Source organism: Gymnoscopelus microlampas (assembly GCF_963454915.1).
Source record: "Gymnoscopelus microlampas genome assembly, chromosome: 7".
NCBI classification, from domain to species: domain Eukaryota; kingdom Metazoa; phylum Chordata; class Actinopteri; order Myctophiformes; family Myctophidae; genus Gymnoscopelus; species Gymnoscopelus microlampas.
Genome location: NC_139944.1, coordinates 29348176 through 29373714, shown reverse-complemented (window position 1 = coordinate 29373714; position 25539 = coordinate 29348176). Strand labels below are relative to the sequence as shown.

General features: G+C 41.9%; 1 protein-coding gene across 4 annotated transcripts in view; it reads right to left on the bottom strand.

Annotated features, from left to right (window-relative positions):
* LOC311049616 (receptor-type tyrosine-protein phosphatase gamma-like) overlaps nucleotides 1-25539 on the bottom strand; it is a 396229-nt gene that overhangs the window by 150593 nt on the left and 220097 nt on the right. For all 4 annotated transcript variants that reach the window (XM_084063299.1, XM_084063300.1, XM_084063301.1 and 1 more), the window contains exons 3-4: nucleotides 12862-13044; nucleotides 2697-2845 (exon numbers count right to left, since the gene is read on the bottom strand). In XM_084063299.1, the coding sequence (XP_083919425.1) occupies nucleotides 2697-2845; nucleotides 12862-13044 (332 nt within the window). The remainder of the gene's footprint in view (nucleotides 1-2696; nucleotides 2846-12861; nucleotides 13045-25539) is intronic.

The window sequence follows — 25539 nt, the reverse complement described above, 5'->3', positions numbered from 1 at the left end:
GGTAGAGCAATCAAACACCCACTCATGTCTCATGGTTCATGCTGTGGCTCTTCTGGCAGGACCCCTTCCATTCAGCGGGCATATATTAGTAAACACCGAATGAAAGCAGTCCTGTCCTATTTACCTCTGTTCTTCTATTGAGTCTAACAAAGCATGCCGCTTTTTACTGGACTGAACAAAGAGGGAAAACAGGAAGGTTCCAAGGACATCACAATTATGTGGTACTGTACGTCCGCCCAGGCGCCCACTGGTTGACCTGGTTGAGCCAACAGGGTTTTGTTAAAATTAATCAATTTGTCTAGACTGTTGCATTATTGTTGGTTAAACAAGCAATCAGCAGAAGAGTGCTTAAAGTGTGTCTCTCTGTGCCAAGTCCCAACTCCCTAAGGGACGCTTCCTGCCTTTAGTGGTCAACCGCTTAAGCCCTATGTACTTCATCATACAACAAATAGTGAAAATAGACAATTTGTTTTTTTTTGGGGGGGGGGATGTTTTGAGTTTAGCTGGATGTGTTAGTTCTCAAAAGTAACACAATGTATAGTGCTGAAGTTGGTCCTCTAGTCTCTATAACTTTATGGAGTCGTTGGGAAAGGACACACAGTTCAACGGGGAGGAAAATATTATGAAATCAAGCTCAACTGTCAGTAAGCTGATCCTCCAAATGTCAAATGATACATATTCATCTATTTGGCAGATGGCTGCAAAGAGGCTGGTCTCTGGGCTGGGCCCAAACACAGGGACGGCTGACATTTACATGTCACACACACACACACACCCACCCACCCACCCACCCACACACCCACCCACCCACCCACCCACCCACCCACACACACACACACATCGCAAACATCGCAAACACACGCATGCACACACATATCCATACAGTAAACACCTGCACACAAACTCTGTTGCTCCATCCCTCCCGCACACACACACACACACACACACACACACACACACACACACACACACACACACACACACACACACACACACACACACACACACACACACACACACACACACACACACACACACACACACACACACACACACACACACACACACACACACACACACACGTTCAGTAAATACCTGCACAAAAACTCTTTTGTTTCATCCCTCCCACACAGACACTCATGCGCGCACGCGCACGCACACACACACACACACACACACACACACACACACACACACACACACACACACACACACACACACACTTGGCTAGTTGCTGTGTAGGGTTGATTACTAGACGCTAAAAGAGTGTCTCTGCGTGCCAGATGCCCATAAAAATAAATCAAGCTTAAAGGGTGAGATCCAGCCTTCAGAGGTGTTTGTTCATTCTATTGGAATGAAGAACTGTCCAGCACAACATTGTCTAATTCATACACCATCGCACCATGCAACGCGTTCTTAGTGCAACACCAAGGATTCTAACCCAGGTCTCCTGTATGGGAAACCAAATATTTATTGCTTATTAATGCCTTGACCTCGAGCAGGTCGCTTACAATAGCTTGAAAAAACAAATATATATATTATATATTTATTCATTTTCTTCTTTTGCGGCAATTGACACCGCCATGCAATGGATAAGTATTACAGTGGTAATGCTTTCCCTCCATGCGGACGGAGGGGTAGACGAGCTTGGTGATTTTTTCCCCCTTCTTCTTTGTCTCTAGGCGTGCTGCTTTGGGGATAAAAGTAAGGGGAACAATTTCTGCTTAATATCCCAATGAAGTTCAAGCCTCACAACTCCACAAGTCTCAACTCTTTCTTTAAATTCTTGCTCCCCTTAGATCTCCTCCTCGTGTCATTTTCTTTCCTCTTTGAAGAAAGTTTCTTCATGCTTTCCCCCCCAGACAATACATTAGTGAGCAACAACAAAGAGTTGGTAGAATGAGGGAACCTTATGCGACACAGATCATGAGCCAGAATAGAATGGTTGCGTCTGGATCTGTGGCTATGTGGTATCTGATCAAACAGACTCATTTTGTCCTCTATTGATCAAATATTCAGTATCAAACCAATAACAAACCAGTAACACACATCAAATCAAATTAAAAGTATGTTCAGCAGTACGCATTTTATTGTTTGTTATAATGTGCTTTGTTTATTTGTAGTTTTTTGTCAAAAAAATCAGACCTCTTTGTTCCACTGTCTGACATCACTGTAACTTTTAACTTGTCTGAAAAAATAATAAAGAGATTTGTATTAAAAAAAAAAAAAAAAAGTATATTCAGCAGACCAAGTTGAATTCAATTTACACCATGGACACAGAAAATACTAGTTTCTGATTGGCTGGCAGTTCTTAATCAATGGTCATGATATTAAATTGCACCTAACCATAACAACAGTAATAACACACAGTAGCAGCTGTTTGTGGGACTAGAATGATTATTACGACACAGCTTGTTTGTAGTTTCCCTCAATTATTAAAGTCAAATATATGAACACAGCCTGTCTTTTTTTCTTTTGGTAACCATACAAGCCTGATAATGATGCATGGTGTTCCGTTACAGGAAAACAACAGACTCTGTTATTTACCAATATCAGGAGACCGTGTCATGCATTATTGCTTACGTATAAACTACTGTATATGTAACCCGCAATTCCAATGCCGGACATTGCTGGGATACATTCCCCCGTGTGTCAGAGAAACAGTGTGTGGAACTTGTTCAGTTCAAACCACTCACCTCCACTGGGTATCTGCGTCCATTGATGCTGTGTTCAGAACCTTCGGAGCCGTTACTGGGACCCCAGTGAAACTCCACCTTCTCTGCCTTGAACCTCCCTGGCAGGCCTGCTCCCCGCACAAAGTAATCATCCTTCAACATTATGGCCACTGGAAAGGGACAGACAGACAGTGTATAGTACAGTACAGAGTCAATGGTTATACATACATACATTATATACATACATACATCATCTTCAACACATACAATACATCTTGGCAACTAAATAGTGTGAGAGGGTGAAAACATTGTATTCATTTCTTGAGTACTGTGAATGTAAATTTCAAAGATGAGTTGAAAATGGTGTTTGTAGCATTCACCCATGTATGAAACATCATTATGTTTATAAAAAAGGAATGGGAAAGGACACAGGTTTTGAGGACATGCAAAATCTAATCGTAGGTTTACATTTTGGGATTTGTCTTGGGGGAGATGTGCTGAATATTACACAAGACACTTTCTGTCTTTCTGACAGCCTCAAAGACAAGGTCTATAATGAGGGGCTAATTTGTCTATAAAAATCTATCTCCTCAACCGTTGCAAATCGTCCTTGCAGAGTCCTTTGTTATTCTACCGCTTCTTGGTGAAATATAGTGAGAGTTAAGGGGCCCCTAATTCGAACGTTCACAAATGGTTCTAAGAGGGCCCCCGTGTTCCATTAACCAGAGCGACCTTAAATAACTGCTCCCATTGTCAGAGAGATTTCTGGCTCTGATTGAATTTCACGGCTGCTTCCATTTCATTCTTCACCAGAGATTTCTGTCCTCGTTTAGAGGAAGCGCTCAAGCAAAATGAAGTGACCTGGTTTGTCAGCTCAACAAGACTTTGGCCAAGTCAAAGAACTGAATCAAACTAAATGTGCCTAACATCTTTTACTGGGTCCACTTTACGTGGGGGGTCAGAGAAGGAAGGTGGGGACCTTCTCTCAAATGCCACATGACTCTTCCACAATAGACTGGTGCACTCAGCTGGCAAATTATTGCTTTACCACTTTTGCCTTTTTCTGTACCTTGCACAAAACTTCTAAAACATTTAACATTTAATAGGATGTGTCACATTTTGCTTTTGAAAGTTGGTAGGGCAAAGCGAATGAAAATGCGCTGCTCTCGATGCTGGATAACAAGATTCCAGTGAGATCTTGTTCCATTTATACCTTGCACCTCTTGCAACACCTGACACCCCAACAAAAAAAAAACCTGTCGAGGAACACAAGTGAACATTAAATCTTGGTTATTCCAGTCAGAGTTAAGATTTCCAATCGATATTATTGACTGGACTGCCACTCAAGTAAACATATTGACCCTCATTTATTAATCTAACATAGAAACTATAGAAGACTAGATTTTCAGGCCACTACGCTGCCTTTAAACCTAGTCCTATGTTGCACAGATGAGAGCAATGGTCACCGAAGTATGGCCATTTGAAGTGTTAAACACTGCTATAACACTGCTGCCGAGCAGCTCAGCACCGAGGTCCACTAACATACCTGTGCGGCCTTGTGTTCGGGAGGTAGTGGTCTACGACCACTTCCTGGTCAAACCGGAAGTGAACAGATCCACTTCCGGGTTGCACCATTGAACTCCACACCCCTCAGAGTGGGTGAAGTTTTTAGGTAATCAGGTCATTTTTTATGAAATTGGAAGTCTGTGGGACCACCCACCAAGTTTGGGGCCTTTAGCATGCTGGGAATTGGAGTTACAGTATGGCTGTTTAAAGCCCAGCCAATAAGAACACAGTGGGGGCGGAGCAATGGTGTGGCCACACAAGGTCCCATGGTGTGGCTATTCTGTGTGATTTATGCTCATACAGTATTATCATCAATCACAGCGTGAGAATGGTCGTTTTAAATAGATGATCTAATCTATAACGTTGTAAATATGTTACATTGTTTTTAATTGCATGATTTTAATTTCTTATACTGTAATTATGTCCCTTGTTAACGCCATTATTGTAAACAATTTGGAACTACCTATACATACAACCTGGAAACCTTGTATGTCCAGGACCGTTCCTTTTTTCATTATCATTATTTTTTAAATATTTTAACATAGTGAAAATAGACGATCTACAATCTCACAACGCGTTGCATCACGACACATTGTGAGCTTGTAGATCTGCTATTTTCACTACTTTTGTGCGACATTTTTGTATGATTAAGTACTGTAGGGCATTCATTTACTTAAAAACATAAAAAGTTGAAACATGGCGATACAAGGTTTCTGCCCGACAGCAACAAATATAGTTTTGAGTGAATATGTGGGTTTAGATGCCGATCGGATGTGCTGATTTGATCACAGCTCATGTCAAATTGACTTGCACTTATTGGTCACACGCAAGGCTGATAAATAAGACTATTATGTTTACTACACGGGCCAGAAATAAAGGCTTTCAGTCACTCACAAAGTGGGGAAAGTTTGGAATGCACCTACTAACCAGAATGTTCCTAATGTCACTGACTGTGAACTACAGAAATGTCAATGAAGCAGGTACAATCTGCAGAATTACTACCTTCCTGCACTTGCTATTGAATAGAAAATTTCACCTAGATTACCTAAATGTCATGGAGTGACTGGCTGCATAGCTGAATAAACCTTTCAGAACATCAGAGATTGGATCACAGATGTGAAAAGTGTGTGTGTGTGTGTGTGTGTGTGTGTGTGTGGGGGGGGGGGGGGGGGTCGGGTCAGTACATACAGTACATTGGCACAATAATTTGGCAGATCAAAAACATGTGGTATACCATCATGCTAATAGACCTCCCTTTAACAACACAGCTACAGTGTTGGTATTGCTCGTAGAACAGCAGTAGACGCTCATTAAAACATGTGCACTGCAGTAGACCAGTGGTTCCAGCTTTTTGATGTCAGGGAGCCCCAAATGAACATGTATTTGCCTGCAGACGCCCATCTGAAAATGTTTTGTGCCAGGGACCCCTCACACAATATTTATGTTTTTAAAATGTCTGAAAGATATTCAAAATGTTTCAGAACGTTTTCTTGCAAAATAGCAGATTTGCAAGCTCACAACACATTGCATCGCAACACGTTGTGAGCTTGTTGTGAGCTCGTAGATCGGCTATTTTCAATCGATGTTAAAATGGTTAAACTGATTTTGATGCTATATTAACTCATTTTGCTGGACCCTGAAGGTCCCCAGGCCCCACTTTGAGAACCACTGCAGTAAACATTCCATTAGACATTATAGTGAGAGGAGGGAAGAATATCTGCATCAGACAGGAGCACCATATTTCACAGTGAATGCCTCATGGAGTTTACCAACCCCACGTACTGTATACTACTATGCTCCTGTGGTTCCCCTTCCACTCTTGGCCGTGTGTCCTCAACTAATCTGTGTCAAACAGAACCATATTTTATGGAAATTGTCTTGTGAAACGTATGCCTGAGTCATACTAGTTTGCACATAAAATTGCTCACTGAAAATAGCCGATCTACTCAAGTCGTAGAGCTTGTAGATTGATTATTTTCGGTGCATGACAACGGTGCACAACTAACAACAAAGTATAAATTGGGCATTGATCCTTCATTGACCCTCATTGTGTTTTGTTTATTATGAATATACTACAAATTATATTGTGTATAATCTATTACAATTATTGTAACTTTGCAAGCATGGACATTTACCGTAATAGCCTTGTTGTTTTGTTTATTTTGCACTATAGATATTGTCCACTCAGCAACTATTGCACAACCTGGAATGGCATCCCCTCTTTTGTGAGCCTTCCTGAGATCTCTTCCTTTTCTTTTCCCATCCTTGGCCGATTGAGTGTCTAAGGACAGGGGGTGTCATTTTGTTTCCTTTGTTAAATGTGGGTCTGTAAACCCTTTGAGACTGTAACAGTGGTTAAGGTCTATTAAATAATAAATATAGTTGAGGTTGAGTTGAGTTGAATAATAAAAACTGCTTTACCCCACATTTGTTTGGGGCTATTATTGGTTGGGAGTTCTACGTTAGTGCTGCAAATGGGAGTCAGGCCCTGGGAGTTTCATTAATGGCTCACATTAGCGTACGAGGCACATTTAGAGAAGAGCAGGAATTAGATGCTAAGCCCTAAAAACCTTGGTCGGCTGAATGTAATGTGTAAACATGGGGCTCGCATAGAAATAAAGCCTGCTCAATCGATGCAAATAATGTTTTCCCGGGCTTGAATCCTCATGAATTTCTTGAAAGGTTTATTCTATAAGATTGTGGGAAGCTATAACCTCGCTCAACACCCCCTATAGCTTCTCCCATTATTAAACTCACACACTCAAATCATAAACACGTTTCCCTCTCCCAGCCGCGAAATGTCGACGCAGTGTTGCAAAGGCAAAGAAATAGTCAAAGTCCGTAAAGGTGGGGAGAAACATTGAGTTAGTCTCCTCTCTAACCCTTGTCACACAGTTCCCATCATCTCCACCAGGTGACCATTCCACAGATATAACCTCAGCTGACATCTATAAATAGCAGAGCATTGATACATACAGTAATTCATGTCAGAATGCAGGGACATTTATCTTGTGAGCCATGCATTATGTAGCAGAGGCTGTGCGCTATTGTGCTCTGCAGCTGTTGTTTGTGCTAGAACTTTTAGTTGACTCCCCACATTCTGCTGCTTCCCAATACTCACTAAACTACTGCTGAACTGAGCCTTGCCTATTCATGCAGGTGGTCCTCCTCGTCCTATTGCTTTGTACGCCCACCATAGCCTCGTGGGAGATTCCGCCTCGCTGTTCTGTGTTGAAGGTACGGACACGGAATGAGGGGACATTGTTGTTCCGCCGTAGTCACAAAACTGAATCAATGTCTGTGTAAAAGGCACAGCCGGCAGGGTGGGATAGGTGTCCAAGGTGTGCGCACTTTTCTGCCTCGCCTCTCACTTTTCTGCCAAACAAAACCGATATACATTAAACTTTTATTTTGTGAACAGATGGGAAATGCGCCCAAAGTCAGTCTTGATCTTACAGTGGCAAGAATAACGGAGTTAAAACAAATAGGCTACCCTAAATGAATAACAACACCACAAATGTATGTGTAATGGCATTGTTGTAGGCTATAAAATCTACTGACAGCTATCATCAAGTTTTGTAACTTCACAATGATCTTTCTGACAACTGATGCTAGGAGGATGTTACTAGCCACCAGTGAGACTTACCGAGTTACTGATGTTAGCATGCTCTTATTTGAAAAACAGCCTTTATGTCGCACGGTGCACCAGTACTGGAGCTTCTGTGACTATGGCATGGTATACTGTAGGTGTAAATGTGAAGAATCTACCGACAACAGCAGCCCAATCTCCATGGACGGATTAAAGTGAAAATGGGCACGATAGCGCAAATGCACACACAGATACAGCATGAAAATTAGATCTCTTTTGCCATGTTAAATTCTTGCCATTGTAGTTCTGTTTTCTTCTTTACATGTGTAGCATACAGCACACTAGTTATTGTAACGTCGACTAACTTTTGTTGAGAATGGAGCTTGGGTCCAGACAGAAATCAATGGCAAATTCATTGGAAGTCACATTCTCTAGTTAGTGCTGTACCCAAATCAGAATGTAATAGGTTGAAACGGGATTTTAATGTCTTGTCTTTATGACAAAATATAGCCTACATTGTCAACCATTTCACGTTACATTCAAGTGCAACAGAGCCATATGAATATTGAGCATTTAAAATCAATATCATCCATTAAGACCACTACATGATGGCAGACAGTTTGTTTTCATTGACGACAATTCAACAGACTGTGTGCAGATTGAGTAGGCTACAGTAGTTCTGAGCACAAGTTTAGGCTACTGTAAATTAACCAGATGAGATTATTAGTCTCACCTGCTGCCACGGAGCTGAGGTCGAAATAGAGAACGCACTTCCAAAGTGTCTACATTGTGTAAATTCTTGCGTTTAATCCAGGTTTTGCTTGTCAAATGGCTTTAAAGGAGACACACCATGAATTAAAAAAAAAAAAAAGATATTTAATATCATATGGTGTATGTCCCTCAAACCATTTTCAAAAGGTTTGAGCCTAAATCAAGCCTCAGATATACTCATTCCAACTAACTTCTCTCTGGCTTATAAAGCACTTTCAGCTGCAATACCAAAACGTCCTGTTGGGCAGAGGGGTGCTACTGAGCAATTCTGTCTGTCAAAATACATGGGCAGAAAGTTTCGTGATGTAAGCAAACATTGCCATTCTGAGATGGCCTGTTCAGACACGCCCATTCTGAAAATCTCTGAAATGAGAATGAATGACTGAATGTTAAAACACAATATTTTTTGGGGTACAAGAGACACTGGGGAGCCCAAAAAAAAAAAAAAAAAAGTGAAATTCATGGTGTGTCTCCGTATTTCCTACTACAACTGGTAGCCTTTTGAAATAAAAGTGTATTTTATTTTACACAATTGGAAACGTGTAATGTCATTAGACAACACAGGTTTTATTTTGACATCTACCTAGTGGCTGTAGATTAAATGGACCGAGGGGTCTCCGACTGACTAATCAAAAGGTTGATTCAGGTGGCAGTGCCAGCTAGGGCCCCTTTGGCTCCAGGGCCCCTGTGCACGTGCACTATGTGCACAAGCCATAATCCGGCCCCCAACCTATCTCTCTCTCTCTCTCTCTCTCTCTCTCTCTCTCTCTCTCCCCGATTTGAAGGCTCCCTCTCTATGTGTCTTTCTCTTGCTACCTCTCATCTCGCTCCTCCAGGCGTTAGTCAGTGCTGGCGATACAAGCTCCTTGAAGGTCGGCTCCCTGGTCCATTCCCATGGGGGATGACGCACACTGTCGCTGCCTAGCCTGATTAAGCTAACTGCACTGATCCAAATGGATTCCTTTTCATCCCAGCAGCATGGTACTCACTCATAGTGTAACGATTGGAATATGGAGAGGATGTTTGCTCATTCCCCATATCTTTATTCATTCACAGGGACGTGGTAATGAGACGGAGGTAAGAGCAACAGCTACAGGTGTCTATGGAAGAGAACAAGCCAATACTGAGAACTCTCTACTCCTTGTCCGCTCATTAGTTACACTAATGTTTGCATTATCTCATAGATTTTTTTAGGGACAAAATAGTAGAGAGAACAGTGACAGGCCATTTGTGGGATTTTAATACTGTTCTGTGTATGACCATGTGCTCCCACATGTAATGAGACTGGGTAGCTGTTTCTAATAGATTTTTGTTGGTTTCTTTTGGCTGTTTTTGCGTTTTTTTTAACCGCTCCACAGCAACGTGTCCCTGCTGAACATCACCCCCACAATATGTGACCTTATAGTCGGCTTCCTGGCAGAGGGAAGGCATTCCAAGTGGCTCTATATGTCTCTATATGAGTATATGCGCCCCACAGGGGTGCATTCTCTCCCCTCATCCATTGTGCTGTATTTTACCTTCGGCCACTCATCCATCAGGCTACTCATGTCCGAACCGAGGTGGATTTCATTACCAAGAACGATGAGTCCATGTGCACCTAACAATTGGATGATCTTACATAAGAGCATGTTCCTACCAATCGGGAGCTGCGCACGCTCAAAAAAGGTTGAGATGAGGAATGGCTTCCAAAGGAACCCACCAGCTCATCTCCCCCAGTTCCATCGCTCAAGTCTTAACTCAGCTGAGTAGTTCAAGGTCCTTTGGTCCAATCACCAGCATCCTTATAAATGGGAAACATCCCATGTCTATATCAGGATAGCCCTACAAATTATGTTCTTCCCATGGCAACTGAATGAACTCATCATGGTCTGATTTTTACTCATCAGTAATTGAAAGCATGCCGACATCCTCCATCACAGTCTGGTTCTACGGTCCTGTCCCCCTGTGCCAAGGACAAGCTGCAACATATTGCCCACACTGCTCTGTGGCTGATTGGCTGTCAGCTGACCACCATGAAGGAGGTGCACAACTGCATTGAACAAAAGTGGAGGATTATTACTTCCAGCTCTACTCCTGCCCAATCAGTCATCATTTCTTCATTTATGTTTCATAAATGGACAGAAATATATATTTTTTCTAGAACAAAATGTGGTAGAATATATTTGAGATCGTATAATAAGGGGTCATAATAAGGGGTCCAAAGAATATTTTTGAAAAAAAAAGAAAAAGTATGCCAATCTTGTGTACATTTTGAAACGTGAAATAAAAGTAATACGCCCCAAGAGGTGTTTTTAGGCACAATGTGGAGCCTAAAATCTCCTTAGTTGTTTTAAAATCAATGTGAACCACAGCCTCTGGGCTTATTTCTTTTATGAAACTGTTATAAAATCACAGACATATTCCAATTGCACTACAAGAATAATTTATACGGCAAAGTAGTCCATCACTGCCAGCACAAACAATACAGTTGTTATGCAACATTTACATTCAGATGGACTCCCCTAGAACTGCATGAAAGGCCCTGAAAATTGTAAACAAACTTTTAAACTAGCCAATTTAAATGTGAAATGAATATATATTGAGCAACTGCATGGCCAATATCTTGCCTAAAATGTTACGAGGAACTGTTTTCGTAAATCAAAATTCACAATAAAATCTGACACTTTGAAACTATTTGCTTGGCACAGTAATACTGATGTAATGTGGTTTATAGAGCATTTTACTATGGCTTTGAAAGCGGCTCAGCCAATCATAATCAAGGACCGGAACTATCTTTTTTTATAAATGAAAATACTCTATGTGTTAGCGCCCTACATAATGATCCTTCCTATTGCAACCCTGCACCAACACCAACCTCCCCATAGCACTGATTGCTTACTGTTATAGTCTATCCTATCAATTATATGGTTATTTGTACAAGCTATTTATTATATTGTAGCTAAGACTTTATAGATGATGTCCAGACTTTCATTCCATTCAACTCAGTATAAAGGAGATTCTCGTCGTCTATTGTACTCCAGGACAATCACCATCTGTTTCTACAGCCACAACTTTAAGCTAACCTCTTTAATGCACATGATGACTGAATAAATAAGAATAATATATGTTTGTGATTTAATCTATCACATAGTCCAGTGTTTACTGTATGTGAGAGGCTGTTGGCACTGTGAAAGTACTGGGAAGACAAGCGTATTTTGATCCATGAAAAATCCATGAATGGTCTTAATTCAAACAAAAATAACGTAATGAAATCCAATGACATCCCATGCAAAATTTGAGAGAAACCACAAAGTGAACAAATGATGGCATGTAAAACATAATTCCAGCAAACACACGGTTGAGCTCGGGGCAGCGAAACTCTGGTATTACATTAATTGGGTGGCTGGCTGCATTCTGAGTGCTGTCAATAGTGACATAAGCCACCTGTGGCCTGTTGCTCTGCAAAGCCTTTCAACTCCATTTGCACACAGAGGGGAGAGGATCATCCATCTTTGTGACAGGCTGAAATTGTGAAAAATACCTGTGGTTGACAAGGAGAATCCGAGAGATGTCGCGCGACTTGAATGCAGATGGCCGTGCACCGTATATTACAGATAGGGACACCTGCCATGTCAGTTTTACTAATATGGATGCATCATGTCTGAATGAAAACTGTCTGTGCACAATTTATTACAAATGGCTCGCTACATATTGCACCTGTCTTGTTCAGTTCACATGTGAGGATGTAGTGCAGCACATTGTGGCATGCAGACACCTGCCAATATGAGACAGGATTATGTGAGACTACCACAATACAGCATGTTGTCTTTGCATTCTACATGTGCAGTCTAACACAGTGTAGTGTAGTGCTGTTCACTGAAACATTTGGTGATCGATTAGAGAGATAGCCACAAAATGGAACATAATGATTCTCATTCTGTTTTTCTGCGGCACTTCTGTGCCCAGACTGCGGATGTTAATTATTACAAATTATATTGATTAGCGAGAGCTATAGCCCAGTGATTAAAACCACAGTAGTGGCCAAGTAATAGTAACATACCAAGGGACCTGTAAGTCAGCCAAAGTAAGGTACAGTACGGTATATTAGGTGACATTTTTTAGTATTAATTTACCTCCTCATTTCTCAACTTAAAATGACTGTAAATATATAAAGAATAAAGATGTATGTAGCAAGGGAGGTGCAGTCCAACAGAAATGGGATGCTATGATGAATGAATACTTTGAAGAATACAACAACATATTAATTAGGCTCTACTGTACCTGTTTTGCCAGTGTTCTTCATCGATGTCTTATTAGAGGATTCTGTATCGAAGCCCTCCAGTGTCAACTCCTGATATTCTGTGGACACTCTGGCCTCCTGGTCCACAATGTTGATTGGCGATTGGTTCCTCTCTCTGCATTCAGGGTAAGCCGAGGACCAGCCCTCGTCTGGCCCGTATGTACCTAGAAAAGAAACACAACAGACGTTGTCAGTAATGCGGTCCAGTCCTCAAGATGTTCTACAGCAGCACCATCGACAGCACCCTGACAAGCTCCATCACTACCTGGTATGGGAGCTGACCCGCCCTCGATAGGCACTATGCACAGCAGCCATATTGGAAAGAAATTGGGCCTCTTCCTTTCTTCCTTCACAGGTGTTACCAATGATTCTAATGAAAGCTCTGTTCCATTTAGTGTAGCTCAGTGGTTCTCCAGTTTTTTTATTTCAAGGACCCCCATAACTCTGAGAGTGTATAAATGGAACCAAATGGACCCACACCCGTTATATTAAGGGGACACTTGGAACCCTGTCAACGAACCATGAGGGTCCCTGGACCCCACTTTGAGACCCACTGGTGTAGCATAGTCTTTCCAGGGAGCCAGCATGCACAATATCAGCACCCAGGATGGAATACAACCTTAATTAGCATCATTGGCAACACAGACATACATAGCCATGAGTAAGTGGTTCATCAAAGACACTCACACAAACACAATCTGTTCACTACCGTTAGAACGGCGGATGATACCGCCGCTATGCTAAATGCCATCAACAGCCAGGCCATCAGGCTGACATCGCCCTGTCGCCATGTCAGTCTCGCATGCTCCAATTACAATGGCAGTATAACTTTCTGTACATAACATAGCCTGTGACGGTAATGACTGTCAATGCACTCCATTCGCAGACATTTCATACATATTTGACACTGCTGCTACATGATGATGTTTGCACAAGAAACTGAGGTACACTGCCTTGAGGGTATGTTGCACAAATTAATAGTAATTTCAGCCACTCTTTAACACCTAGAGTATGAAGTTTATCCGTATATTTTGAAACCACCCAATGTCAACATGAAATCAACCAAGGATAAACATTCCCCAGTCATTTATAAATCCAAATCAAACCTAGTTTACGAAATAAACACGGTACGCAAACACAGGCACAGCCACTAACATATTTTGTTCTATTGGAAACTTTTTGTTCTACTGGTGCCGCATAAACAGAGCGGTAGAAAATGTAATATTTATGGGGGTTTATGTGAAGTGTCCCTTTTACTGCTTATACCTTGAAACACCAGATCCATTTTTGTCCACGGGCCATTTGCGTTATTATATATGAGGATGTTGGAATGTGTACTACTGACCCACACTCAACCCTCCTTCTACAAGCAAGGAAGTTGGCAAGCTGAGTAACTCACAAACACCAGAAGTAGGGAGATGGGCGTGTGTGTTCGTGCATGCGTGCGTGCGTGCGTGCGTGCGTGCGTGCGTGTGTGTGCGTGCGTGCGTGCGTGCGTGCGTGCGTGCGTGTGTGTGTGTGTGTGTAAGTGAGGGTACAGTACGCGCACCGCTCACACAGAAAAGAGAGTGGGCAAGACAGGAAGAAAGAGAGAGACAAATACAGACGTTTGTGTGTTTACGGGTCATGACATATGTGTGTGGATACACAGTGAAATCCTCTGTACTCATTTACACTCTGAAAAATTGACCAAAATGGATTCAATGGGTCCATTTCTCTCAGAGTTAAATGAACAGGGATTTGACTGTGTACGTGCCATTGTTAGTGAGTGCAGAGTGTGTGTGTGTGTGTATGTGTGTGTGTGTGTGTGTGTGTGTGTGTGTGTGTGTGTGTGTGTGTGTGTGTGTGTGTGTGTGTGTGTGTGTGTGTGTGTGTGTGTGTGTGTGTGTGTGTGTGTGTGTGTGTGTGTGTGTGTGTTGGAGAGACATGCTCTGACAGTGTGTGTCCAGGGATTGACAGTCCGGGGCAAAAAGAGCAACCCGGAGAGATAGTCGAAGAGAGAGACTAAAAAGAAAGAAACACAGAGAGACGCAGAGTGACAGTCAAATAGCCACAGATTGCCAAAGAGACAGACGTAGAGATGAAGAGGGAGAGGTGAAGGGAATGATAGAGTGAATGATAGCCAGAGAGAGAGAGGGGGAGAGAGAGGGAGAGAGAGAGAGAGAGAGAGAGAGAGAGAGAGAGAGAGAGAGAGAGAGAAAGAGGCAGGCCTGGCATGGTTGGTGCTGAAATCTGACAATGTGACATCGGCTCTATCCAACACCTTGCTGTTTATACAGAGCTGAGACAGAGCTGGTGAGACAGCGTATCATCACCCCTCCACACACACGCACACGCACGCACGCACGCACACGCATACACACACACACACACACACACACACACACACACACACACACACACACACACACACATACACACACACACACACACACTGTACAGCAACTCCTGGGTTCATTGACACACATGTCCTCTCAGTATCACGCCTGTTAGATACATACTGACAAGCAGTTGTGAATGTACTGCAATGTGTCCTAGTGTGCTTTTTTACTGCTCATTAGCTAGTTGTCTAAGATAGTCAACTTTGTTTACAGCACGCACGCACACGAGGACACTCACAAGCACACACAAGCACAGTGTCCTAACTGGGCTCCGTCAAAATTCTGTCAACTGCCATTGCATCTCTGTATGTAGCATCTTATTTTATTTTATTGACGACACGGGTGGGTCCTAAATGTCAAGGGGCTCCAATGCAACTGTCTTGGCTGCGTCACGGTAGTTAGGCCTACGCCCCTGACAAGCATAATGGGCAATGTTACATAGACGCAACCATAAGCTTTCAAACTATTTAGCGTTAGTCTCCCTCCTCTGATGCAACTGTGCAAGAAACAGAATCCAGCCAGGCACTATGCACATATGTCAAGTGAAGTCCAGCCAATCAAATTGAGCTCAGGCACTGGCATGCATAGACATATAAAGGTAGACGCCTCCTCCGGCTCTGAGGCGTCTGTATCTCGGGCGCTCACCAGCTTCCGCCCTCAGTCGCGTGCGTCACAGAAGGGGACGTTCGGTAGGCCAATCAGAGGCCTACTGAACGCCCCCTTCTGTGACGCACGCGACTAAGGGCGGAAGCAATACAAGGGTATTGCGATACAGGTTGCTCCAATGAACTGCAGAGGCCAATGAGGTATCTAGGTTTCTATATCTATGCTGGCATGAACAAATAGGCATAGGGACTATTGATGACATCACTATTATGTGCAAGACGGGTACCCCTCCTCGCCCTCCTGGGGAGCTTGGCCGAAGGTCTTAATTAGACCAATCTCAGAACTGGTGCTGCTCCTGTCAGCAGAAAACTCTAATGTGACAATTTAGTTTGATTAGTTGATATCATACATGATACCATGCGGGGAGTGTCATGGCCCTAGGGCGCCATGGCTATATTTTCTATAATATTTTTTGTTTCAACATTTAATTTTAAACAATTAGTACATTCTCCAACAACAGATCATGGAAGTCTTCTAGATCACGTGTACTACAACAATGGTCAAGAAAATAATATAACTATTGAAGTCAAAGACACATATTATTCAGATCATGACTTAATTAGGATACATTTATCTACAAACCAAGAAAATGTTGTACTTGATATTAACTGAACTATGTTTTTTTCTAATAATTACTACATTAACATAATATACTTGAATCACTGTTTTTTTTTTTTTTTATTCAATTATTTTTTTATTTACTAACACTGCATTTTTTTTTAGATTGAAGTTTTGACTATATTTTAAAAATAACATTGGTTTGTTTACAATCTTTTTTTCAGTTTTTTTTCTCAAGGCGCAAGTTAGCAATTGACAGATTGCAGTCTTGTTAAGTGCTGTATTCAGGGCCTGGCTACATTGTCCCTACCGTAGACTATGGCAAACAGGATGGAGCACCACCCTCTCAACCAATATTATGGTCAGTTTTGGCTGCAGAGATCCAAGATGGCGACGGCCATGTATCAAAGAATTGCCACATTTGTGGCTTCAAAACACCACAAACTAATGGGTGACATCACGGTGAGCATTTTATTTACAGTCTGTGAATCCAACACAACTTCATCTGGAGAACACAGCAAGACTGTAATAAAGAAATATTATATGCTGTCACTGAATATGTAAGAAGGCTGCAGAGGGGATTGTTAGGGTGGTTCACAGCCTGGGGAGTAAGTACTTGCTTACAGACTAATTAAAGGCAGGCTGGTCGCACCAAAAACACTTTTGGGTCTAGCAGTAAATCAACAGTACCTTGTGTATTCAATCGCCAGTGGGTGCAATTGTTTGAACAACCTCCAAAATGTATTAAATTAATAAAACAATTGTTTAGAGCAACTTTTAATGTTTTCTAATCTACCTCTCATGTTCATTGTTGTGCAAAGGCATATGAAATATCCACAACTAGACCCTTGAGGGCTCATTTATTTTAGTCAGTAATGAGTCCATGAGTTCTTTAAAAAATCCTTTTTGTCCAAATGTACCACCCCCAATGCCTGTATGATTTCTACTTTTGTGGATTAAGTTGAGGTAAACAGGTGAAACTGCTCCATGTAAACGTGCACACATACACACAAATAGTTCTAAAATCCTATAACGCCCTCTTTTACTTAAAGGACGACTTCAACCATTTTCACTTCATATGATTGGCCCTCACTAATGCTCGTTATAATATGGTACCATTTTTGTCTACTGTGTCTCAGAGGAGGGCTGTGGACAGTTCAGAAACCCGCCTACCAGTGACATCATCGATGGGGAATCCAAGCTAATAGAAACTGCAGGCTGTCTATTCCTGGAAAGTTGGCATACTATATTGGAAGGCATTGTTCTATACAAAAAATAATTTGAAATCATGTTTGGGAAAAAAATAAACCTGCCTAACGATGATGTCACTGGCAGGCGGGGTTCTGAAGTGTCCACAGCCCTCCTATGAGACACAGAGTAGAAAAACATGGTACCATTTTATCATGAGCATTAGTGAGGACCAATATTTGAAGATAGATTGAAAATGGGTAAAGTCGTCCTTTAAATAATGGTCATTCATAACACTGTCGTTGACAGGAAGTAAAGTTACACAGCCCTCTCCAAGGTGGGCTGGCTGATCTATCAGTAACAAGTGTTTTGAGCTGTGCAGTATTAACAGGAGAAATGTGTGTTCCCTCAAAGACCTGAGGGAAGTTTGAGCAACACATTTCTTAAATTTTATTGGTGTGTATATACATTTTTTGTTTCCCTTGTGTGAACACAAGCCTACGTTTACACGCTCAGTTAATTTACGCTGTGGAATGATGTGAAATCATCATTCTTATGATAACGTATCCGGTTTTCGTGTTCATACTATGAAGTTTGAGACTATAATTCCCACTGCTCAACACTGGGTTTAATGGTGTTGACATTTCCCAGCTTGAGCTGCCAGTAGAGCTCATTTCTAAAGATCTGTCATTTTGTCTTTACCGCAGGTATTGGAGGTAATTATACGAAAACAGCAGTCTTAAAATAAACTAAAGCGTGTACGATGACACCGTTCCTTTGTTTTCTTTTACCCTCTGTCTTTCTGCTGGGAGCATTTGACTAGCACTGTCACCAGTTTGACACTTTACAAAACTTCTGCACGTATTTTCTTTAAAGTTATTAAAGTTATCAATGTGACTTGTCATGAATGGTCCAATGATTTCCATTTCTTTGGTATTTGAAAGGTAATTCCCAAACAGTATTGAGGCACTGCTGGGTTCTGATGCGCTACACTTCCAAATGATTGTTTCAAAGTGGGTGACCCCTTCCTTTTAGCTCTTGTTTGAGTGACAGCCAGCAAGAGAACTTAGAGTGATTTCAACATTAATTGCAACTCATACTGTATGCTTTTCAAACAGCACATAATGAGCATAATTGCATTTGCCCCCCCCCCCCATACATTTTCATAAGCTTTTTTTCATATATTGTCATAATAAAAGAGTGCCATATATCATATCGTATCGATATTGTGAGCCCAATATCGTATATATACATATATATATACATATATACATATATATATATTCAGAACTTAAAGTGGTATCAATCGCAACAACTGTCTTGCTGAACATTTGATGTTACAGGGCTGTTTAAACATAATCATTTTATCAGCCAAAAACATGTTCAACCACATTTGGATGGATTTCTGCATTTGATTGTAGACTGAGGCAGCCTAGTTAACCTTGAGTCGCACCGGCTATACCGTTCAGTGCGCCCGCCTCCTTCTCTCCCCCCGAAGAAGACGTTAGCTGCAAATTGGCAATGTCAACAGAAAATGAGACGGTAGTAACCGTCTCCCCCTCTCTCCTTTCTCCGGCCCACTCCCACTATCCCCCACTATCTGCATCCAACTCAGTCTAAACTGTGCTCCTAATTGAAAGCAATACTGGGCTCCGGGGCTCCAAAATGAATTTGTCTATGATTACTCATGCCCTGGCGCATTCCAAGCGCTGGGTAATGTCTATTTCATTGAATTAGGAAGCATCCTGTTCTCTTTCACTATGCTCTATCTCCGTCCTTGCCTGGGGGTGGGTATCGATTGAGGTGGTCTGGGTTTTGTATAAGGCTAGCGTTACCTATGGATCCGGCCTATTGCTGCCAGCCAGCAAATGCAGTGAAGGCATGGTGCGAAGAGATTAGTCACTGTCTTAATACAGCTAATGCCTGCTGAAAGCAGCCGTATAGGGAGGTTGGAAGGGGAAAGGCAGACAAAGAGAGGGGAGACTGCCTTGGCTTAAAGAGCAATAACCTCAATCACAGATGGCTAATGGCTAGGGTGATGTGCGCCGAATGGGCTGGCTGATGTCAGAGTTGTGAACGTTAAATATCAAGCTTTATCTGAAAAGGGTGCATGTTGCTCTTGGACTGTGTGGTTACCAGAGATGGGAAAAGTACTGACATTCTGTACTCGAGTAGAAGTACAATTACTTGTGTAAAACACTACTTTGGTAAAAGTAGAAGTACTCATTCAAATAATTACTCGAGTAAAGGTAAAAAAGTACAGGCTCTGAAATGTACTTTATGAGTAAAAGTAAAAGTATTTTTACCGGATATTTCTGTGCAAAGCCAATTTTACCCCAAGGCTATTAAACTTAAAAGATCCCCACCAAACACACGTCTTAAAACGGGCCCAGGATTGGTTTCCAAACTGTGATGTGACGAATCATGCAAGTAGTCGACCCAACTCTTGAAATCAATAAGTGGTTCTCAACCTTTTTACACTGAGTACCACCTGAGAAAATATTTGCTTCTCCAAGTAGGCTACCACCATTATGACTGATGTTAAAATACAGTAGCGTAGTCCTACCCCATCCTATTCAGCTAAATTGTCGAATGTTTATGCATGTTCTAATCATATAGACTTTACTTTAGACCAGGGGTCTTCAACAGGGGGTCCGGGACCCCTAGGATCTAGGGTCTACAAGCTCACAACGCCTCGTAGTGAGCTTGTAGATCGGCTATTTTCGGCAAAGAGGTTTGGTGTATGGGGGAAAAGGAGCAAATCAAGTACTAATAAGTAGACTATTGAAGGTTTTAAGTGGTTAAATGTCTGAAATTAATTTAAAAAATCACACCCAGTGTGAAGTGGGCGGTGTGTGGTCATCACAACATGACTCACTTTAAAAAAAGGATAAATTACTTTTTTTAAAGTCCATACTGCTATTCATAGGGCTGCACATGTGTCATGTGTTTCGCTAGCCAATCACAGTCCTGAATTTGCAAAGTCAGCCAATCACATTACAGTTAGTGGTGATGACACTAGCTGTAATGTGATTGGCTGACTTTGCAAAAGTATCGATTTGCATTAACAATGGAAGGGTTAGGGGGTATACACATTTTTTGGTCGGTGACCAAAACTCACTTATAGGGGGCGGCTACACCGCCCCAAAAAATCACACCCAGTGTGAAGTGGGCGGTGTGGTCATAGTGGTCATCACAGTGGGTGATTCACTTAAATGTGAACACATAAATGTGTTTTTTTTTAAGTGCACAGTCCTATTTATAGGACTTCACATGTTATGTGTTTCACTAGCCAATCACAGTCCTGAATAGAGTCAACCAGTGTACAATGGTGGCCAATCACGGTGCAGGGTTAGGGGGGTACAATGGTGGCAAATCACAGCGCAGGGTTGGGGGGGTGCAATGGGTGGGGGTCCAAACCTCACATATAGGGGCGGTTGCACCGCCCAAAAACATTAATTTACACTACACTGATGACAGCCTAAGCAATCTATGACATCTATGAAAATGTTTAATCTGGAACACAATTTTATACAATATGTAGTGGGGGTCCCTGCTTCATCTCTCTCAGCTAAGGGGTCCCTGCTTCATCTCTCTCAGCTAAGGGGTCCCTGCTTCATCTCTCTCTCAGCTAAGGGGTCCCTGCTTCATCTCTCTCTCTCTCAGCTAAGGGGTCCCTGCTTCATCTCTCTCTCTCTCAGCTAGGGCGGTCCTCACTCCCTCCTTCATCTCTCTCTCAGCTAAGAGGTCCTTGGCCTGAAAAACGTTGAAGACCCCTGCTTTAGACCCGTTTTTTTTTTACAGTTTGAACAAAATAGCCAATACTAGCTACTTCAAAGTAAACACACGCGCGCGCGCACACACACACACACACACACACACACACACACACACACACACACACACACACACAGCTAACAAGCTACTATGGCTTTGCACAGCCAGAAATGACCGAAAAATTGTGCACCTGAAGACCATGTAGACTTTTTCTTTTAAACCAAAGCTACAGTTGTGCGGACTTTTGTCTTTACACACACAGAATAGAACTACTTTTAATAGCCAGCACCATGATATCATTAATAACCACTCACCTATGCTTCGGAGGTTCAAAAAGAACGCACTTCCAACGTGTTTAAGTCACAGGAGCATGGTTTCATATCGTTAATATGACGTTTGGCCCAAATCTGCGTTTATAATCCACGTGAGTTCATGTTTACATCCCCCCCCCCCCCCGAGTTTTACAGATCAGCGTCATGGTGGCAGTAGTTTGGTGACGCGAGATTATGGTGGCGGCAAAACAACACACTTCCTCTAAAAACGATTTCAAAATAAGAGTATCTAGTAATATGATTAGTCAACACTAGCTTTATTTTTTAGTCTAGTTACAGGAAGTAGACATTTGCAGTAGGCCTATGTTACACACCGGTGTGTGTGACTTACTCTGGCCAGAGCTACTGACGTTCTACCCTGCGAGCGTCGCGACTGCATGGATGAGCGCTTCTTTTAATTTGATCTGCCACGCAACATTAATATTTAGCATTAAAACTAAAGTACTTGTACTTCGAGCCTATTTTGAAAAAGTACTCAGTAGAAAGTACTAGTACTTGTGTTAAAATGTAACGGATAAAAGTAAAAAGTAGTCAGAAAAATAAGTACTCAGTAAAGTACAGATACTCGAAAAAAGTACTTCGTTACAGTAACGAAGTACTTGTACTTCGTTACAGTAACGAAGTACTTGTACTTCGTTACTTCCCATCTCTGGTGGTTACAGTACATCAAGATGGCATTTAGGCCCTACCAACAAATGGCTCATACTGTACTGTATCTATCTACAAAAAAATACATATTTTGAATTCAGTATTATTGCAAAGTAAATAAAAAATGTTTTTCAAGATGATTGGTAGTACACTGCAAAATCCAGTGTTCATTTTTAAAATAGATCCATAAGGTCTACTTTGCCGTGTTAGTAGTGTATATACCTAAACATTGGGGAATTCTTAAGACCTTCCTCACTTGTGAACTGACATTGAAGAACATCACTTTTCATGTAGGTTTGACTCTCCTTCCTACTGAAGCATTTGGATAAGAGCCAATGAATCCCAAGTGTCACATGAACAGCCTCATAACGAGTCCTAAGCATCAATATATTTGACATCTCTGCCCTCGTTTCTCTTAAGTGAGCCCCACTTGTTCCTTACCTTGACAGCAATTCCACATGACCAAGGCATACAGTAAAGTGTGTATGAGTGCATGTGTCTCAGTGACAAGCGCTAATGGCCTTACCGTGATGATAGCCTTTCGTCCATCCTGCATTTTGGGAATTAACTACTTAAATCCTATATTCATCATTGACCAGAGTCATTGACATTAGCCGAAATACAAGCCCATAATGTGTCACATTGCGACGTGTTGTGTTGTGTTATCTGCAGACGACTCATAAATCTATATTGTAAATGATATGGCATGTGAATTAAATCATGTTGTATAGCCGGGAAGTCCATTAGATATGTGCATTTTTTTTTACTGATGTTTAAAATAATACTTGGACTTATGCAATATCCTCCATCTATCACATTCTTTAATCCTATCCTTTGTTGACAAGGGCCTGTACTTGGCCCCCTCCTTTTTCCCTCTACACCAAATCTATTTGTCGAAAACAGCATATGTACAAGCTCACTAATAGATCTACTATTTTCACTATTTATATTCACCTATTCTCACCGAATGTTCGTCTATTATGACATGTCTAGAATAGGGATGGTAGGGTTCATGTGATTAAGAGTTAATGATTGCAGGATGAAATAGATAATGTCAACACACTGTGGTCAACTCTCTACCTGGAGCCCACTCCACATGGAGACAAGACAGCTGATAACAGTGAATCCACTTTCATCACGATGAAATGTGACATCATTAATTGTTCCCTCAGGTAAACAGGGAGGGAGAAGGGGAGGGGGGAAAATACTTTATTCTCCCTTCTACGTCCCAGATTTCTGTTGCTTTCATGCATTTTTCATGACTGATTGTCAACGATTCACAGGAGGGAGCGTGCATTCTTTATCTCCGTGAATTATTTACTTTGTAAATACACTGCCGTGCCTCTTTCTGACCTTTGAGAGAGTTGGACGCTTTACAGTCAATTAAGAACCATTTCTGGAGGCAGGCGCTGTGCTCTCGACCTCTTTCTTCGCCTCCTGCTGAAGAAACTGCCACCAATTCCAATTTACAGGATAAACAAACCTAAGATTGTGTGGGACGGCTGCCTAAAGAGTGTAATCAGAACACAAAAAACAAAGGGTTTCTTTTTCTCCCAAGTACATGAAAAATGCAAACACACTTTGAGGAGAAATATGCCATCTAAAAAAATCTAACAATCTCTGAGGACAATGCCAATGAAATCAGCACAGGGCTAAAGAGAGATGTATGGGCAGTGGCGACTAAGGAAACAACACAGTAGTACTGTACTTGAAATGAAATGTTATGGAGAGAAAAGTATGTGGAGTGTGCTTTCCACATACATGTACATGCATACAGTACATGCATACATACATACATACATACATACATACATACACACATACACACGCACGCACGCACGCACACACACACACACACACACACACACACACACACACACACACACACACACACACACACACACACACACACACACACACACACACACACACACACACACACACACACACACACACACACACACACACACACAAATCAATCCTAAAACAGACAGGCAACCACTACATGGAAGCTAAAATAGGAGTAATGTTCTCTTCAACTGGATTGAGTTAAAAGCTTAGCAGCAGTACTCTGAGCCTATATTGAGTGTTATGTATGATGATTTAGAATTTGTATCTGATCTTTAACATGGCTCACAGAGTTTAGGTTGGGATCAATTAAGGTTTTTGGCAACAAACCTGACATTGTTGGATAAAGGACTAAATGATGACAGAATTTCAGAATGTAAGTGATGTGGGCCAATTATACAAATTTCAGAGTTGAAATGAATGACGTAAACTGCTGCAAAGCAGTCCCAGATATGCCAACATACTGCTGCAATCTATTAATAAGATTATTATGATCAATGGTGTCAAATGCTGCATTCAAATCCAACAAAACAAGTATGAAACCATCAACAGTGCCAGCATTCATGAAACGATTGTTTGTGACTGAACTACTGTGGTGCTGTTGCGATCCTAAACAAACTTTTTCAAATATTATTATTGTCTTTCATGGCTGCCATAAGTTGTAACGAGAGTCCAGGAGTTTGACATTCTCTTCCGTTTCTCTCAATAGGTTCTATTTAGGGAGGCTGTAAGAGGTCTTCTCCCTGGCCATGATTCCATCAGGATTACCAGCAAATGGCACAAATCAATGTGTTGAGGAGCTGGCTTGTATTTCAGGAATATCCCAGATTGCCAGGAGAGCCCCAATAGAGTGACTTGGGGGGGTATTAGATGTAATCCCAGGAAGCAGCTAGTGCCAGAACAAATCCCCACCTGGAGTGAGTGAAACACATCACACCAGCATCAACGGACACACCGAAGAGTGGCAGAAGAGCTAATTCTACCAAAATCAATCTGGATGGTAAAGCTGCTGCAGAGCTGAGCAGCACAGGGCCCCATAAGAGACATACGGAAGATGTTAAGACTCAGAATCAGAAGAAATTGAGAGATGGTCAGGCAGGCAGAGGCAGGCAGGCATAGAGAGAGAGAGAGAGAGAGAGAGAGAGAGAGAGAGAGAGAGAGAGAGAGAGAGAGTGAGAGAGAGAGAGAGAGAGAGAGAGAGAGAGAGAGAGCGCACAGTGGCAAATCAAGAGAGAAAAGAGGAGAAGGCAGTGCAGGTGCA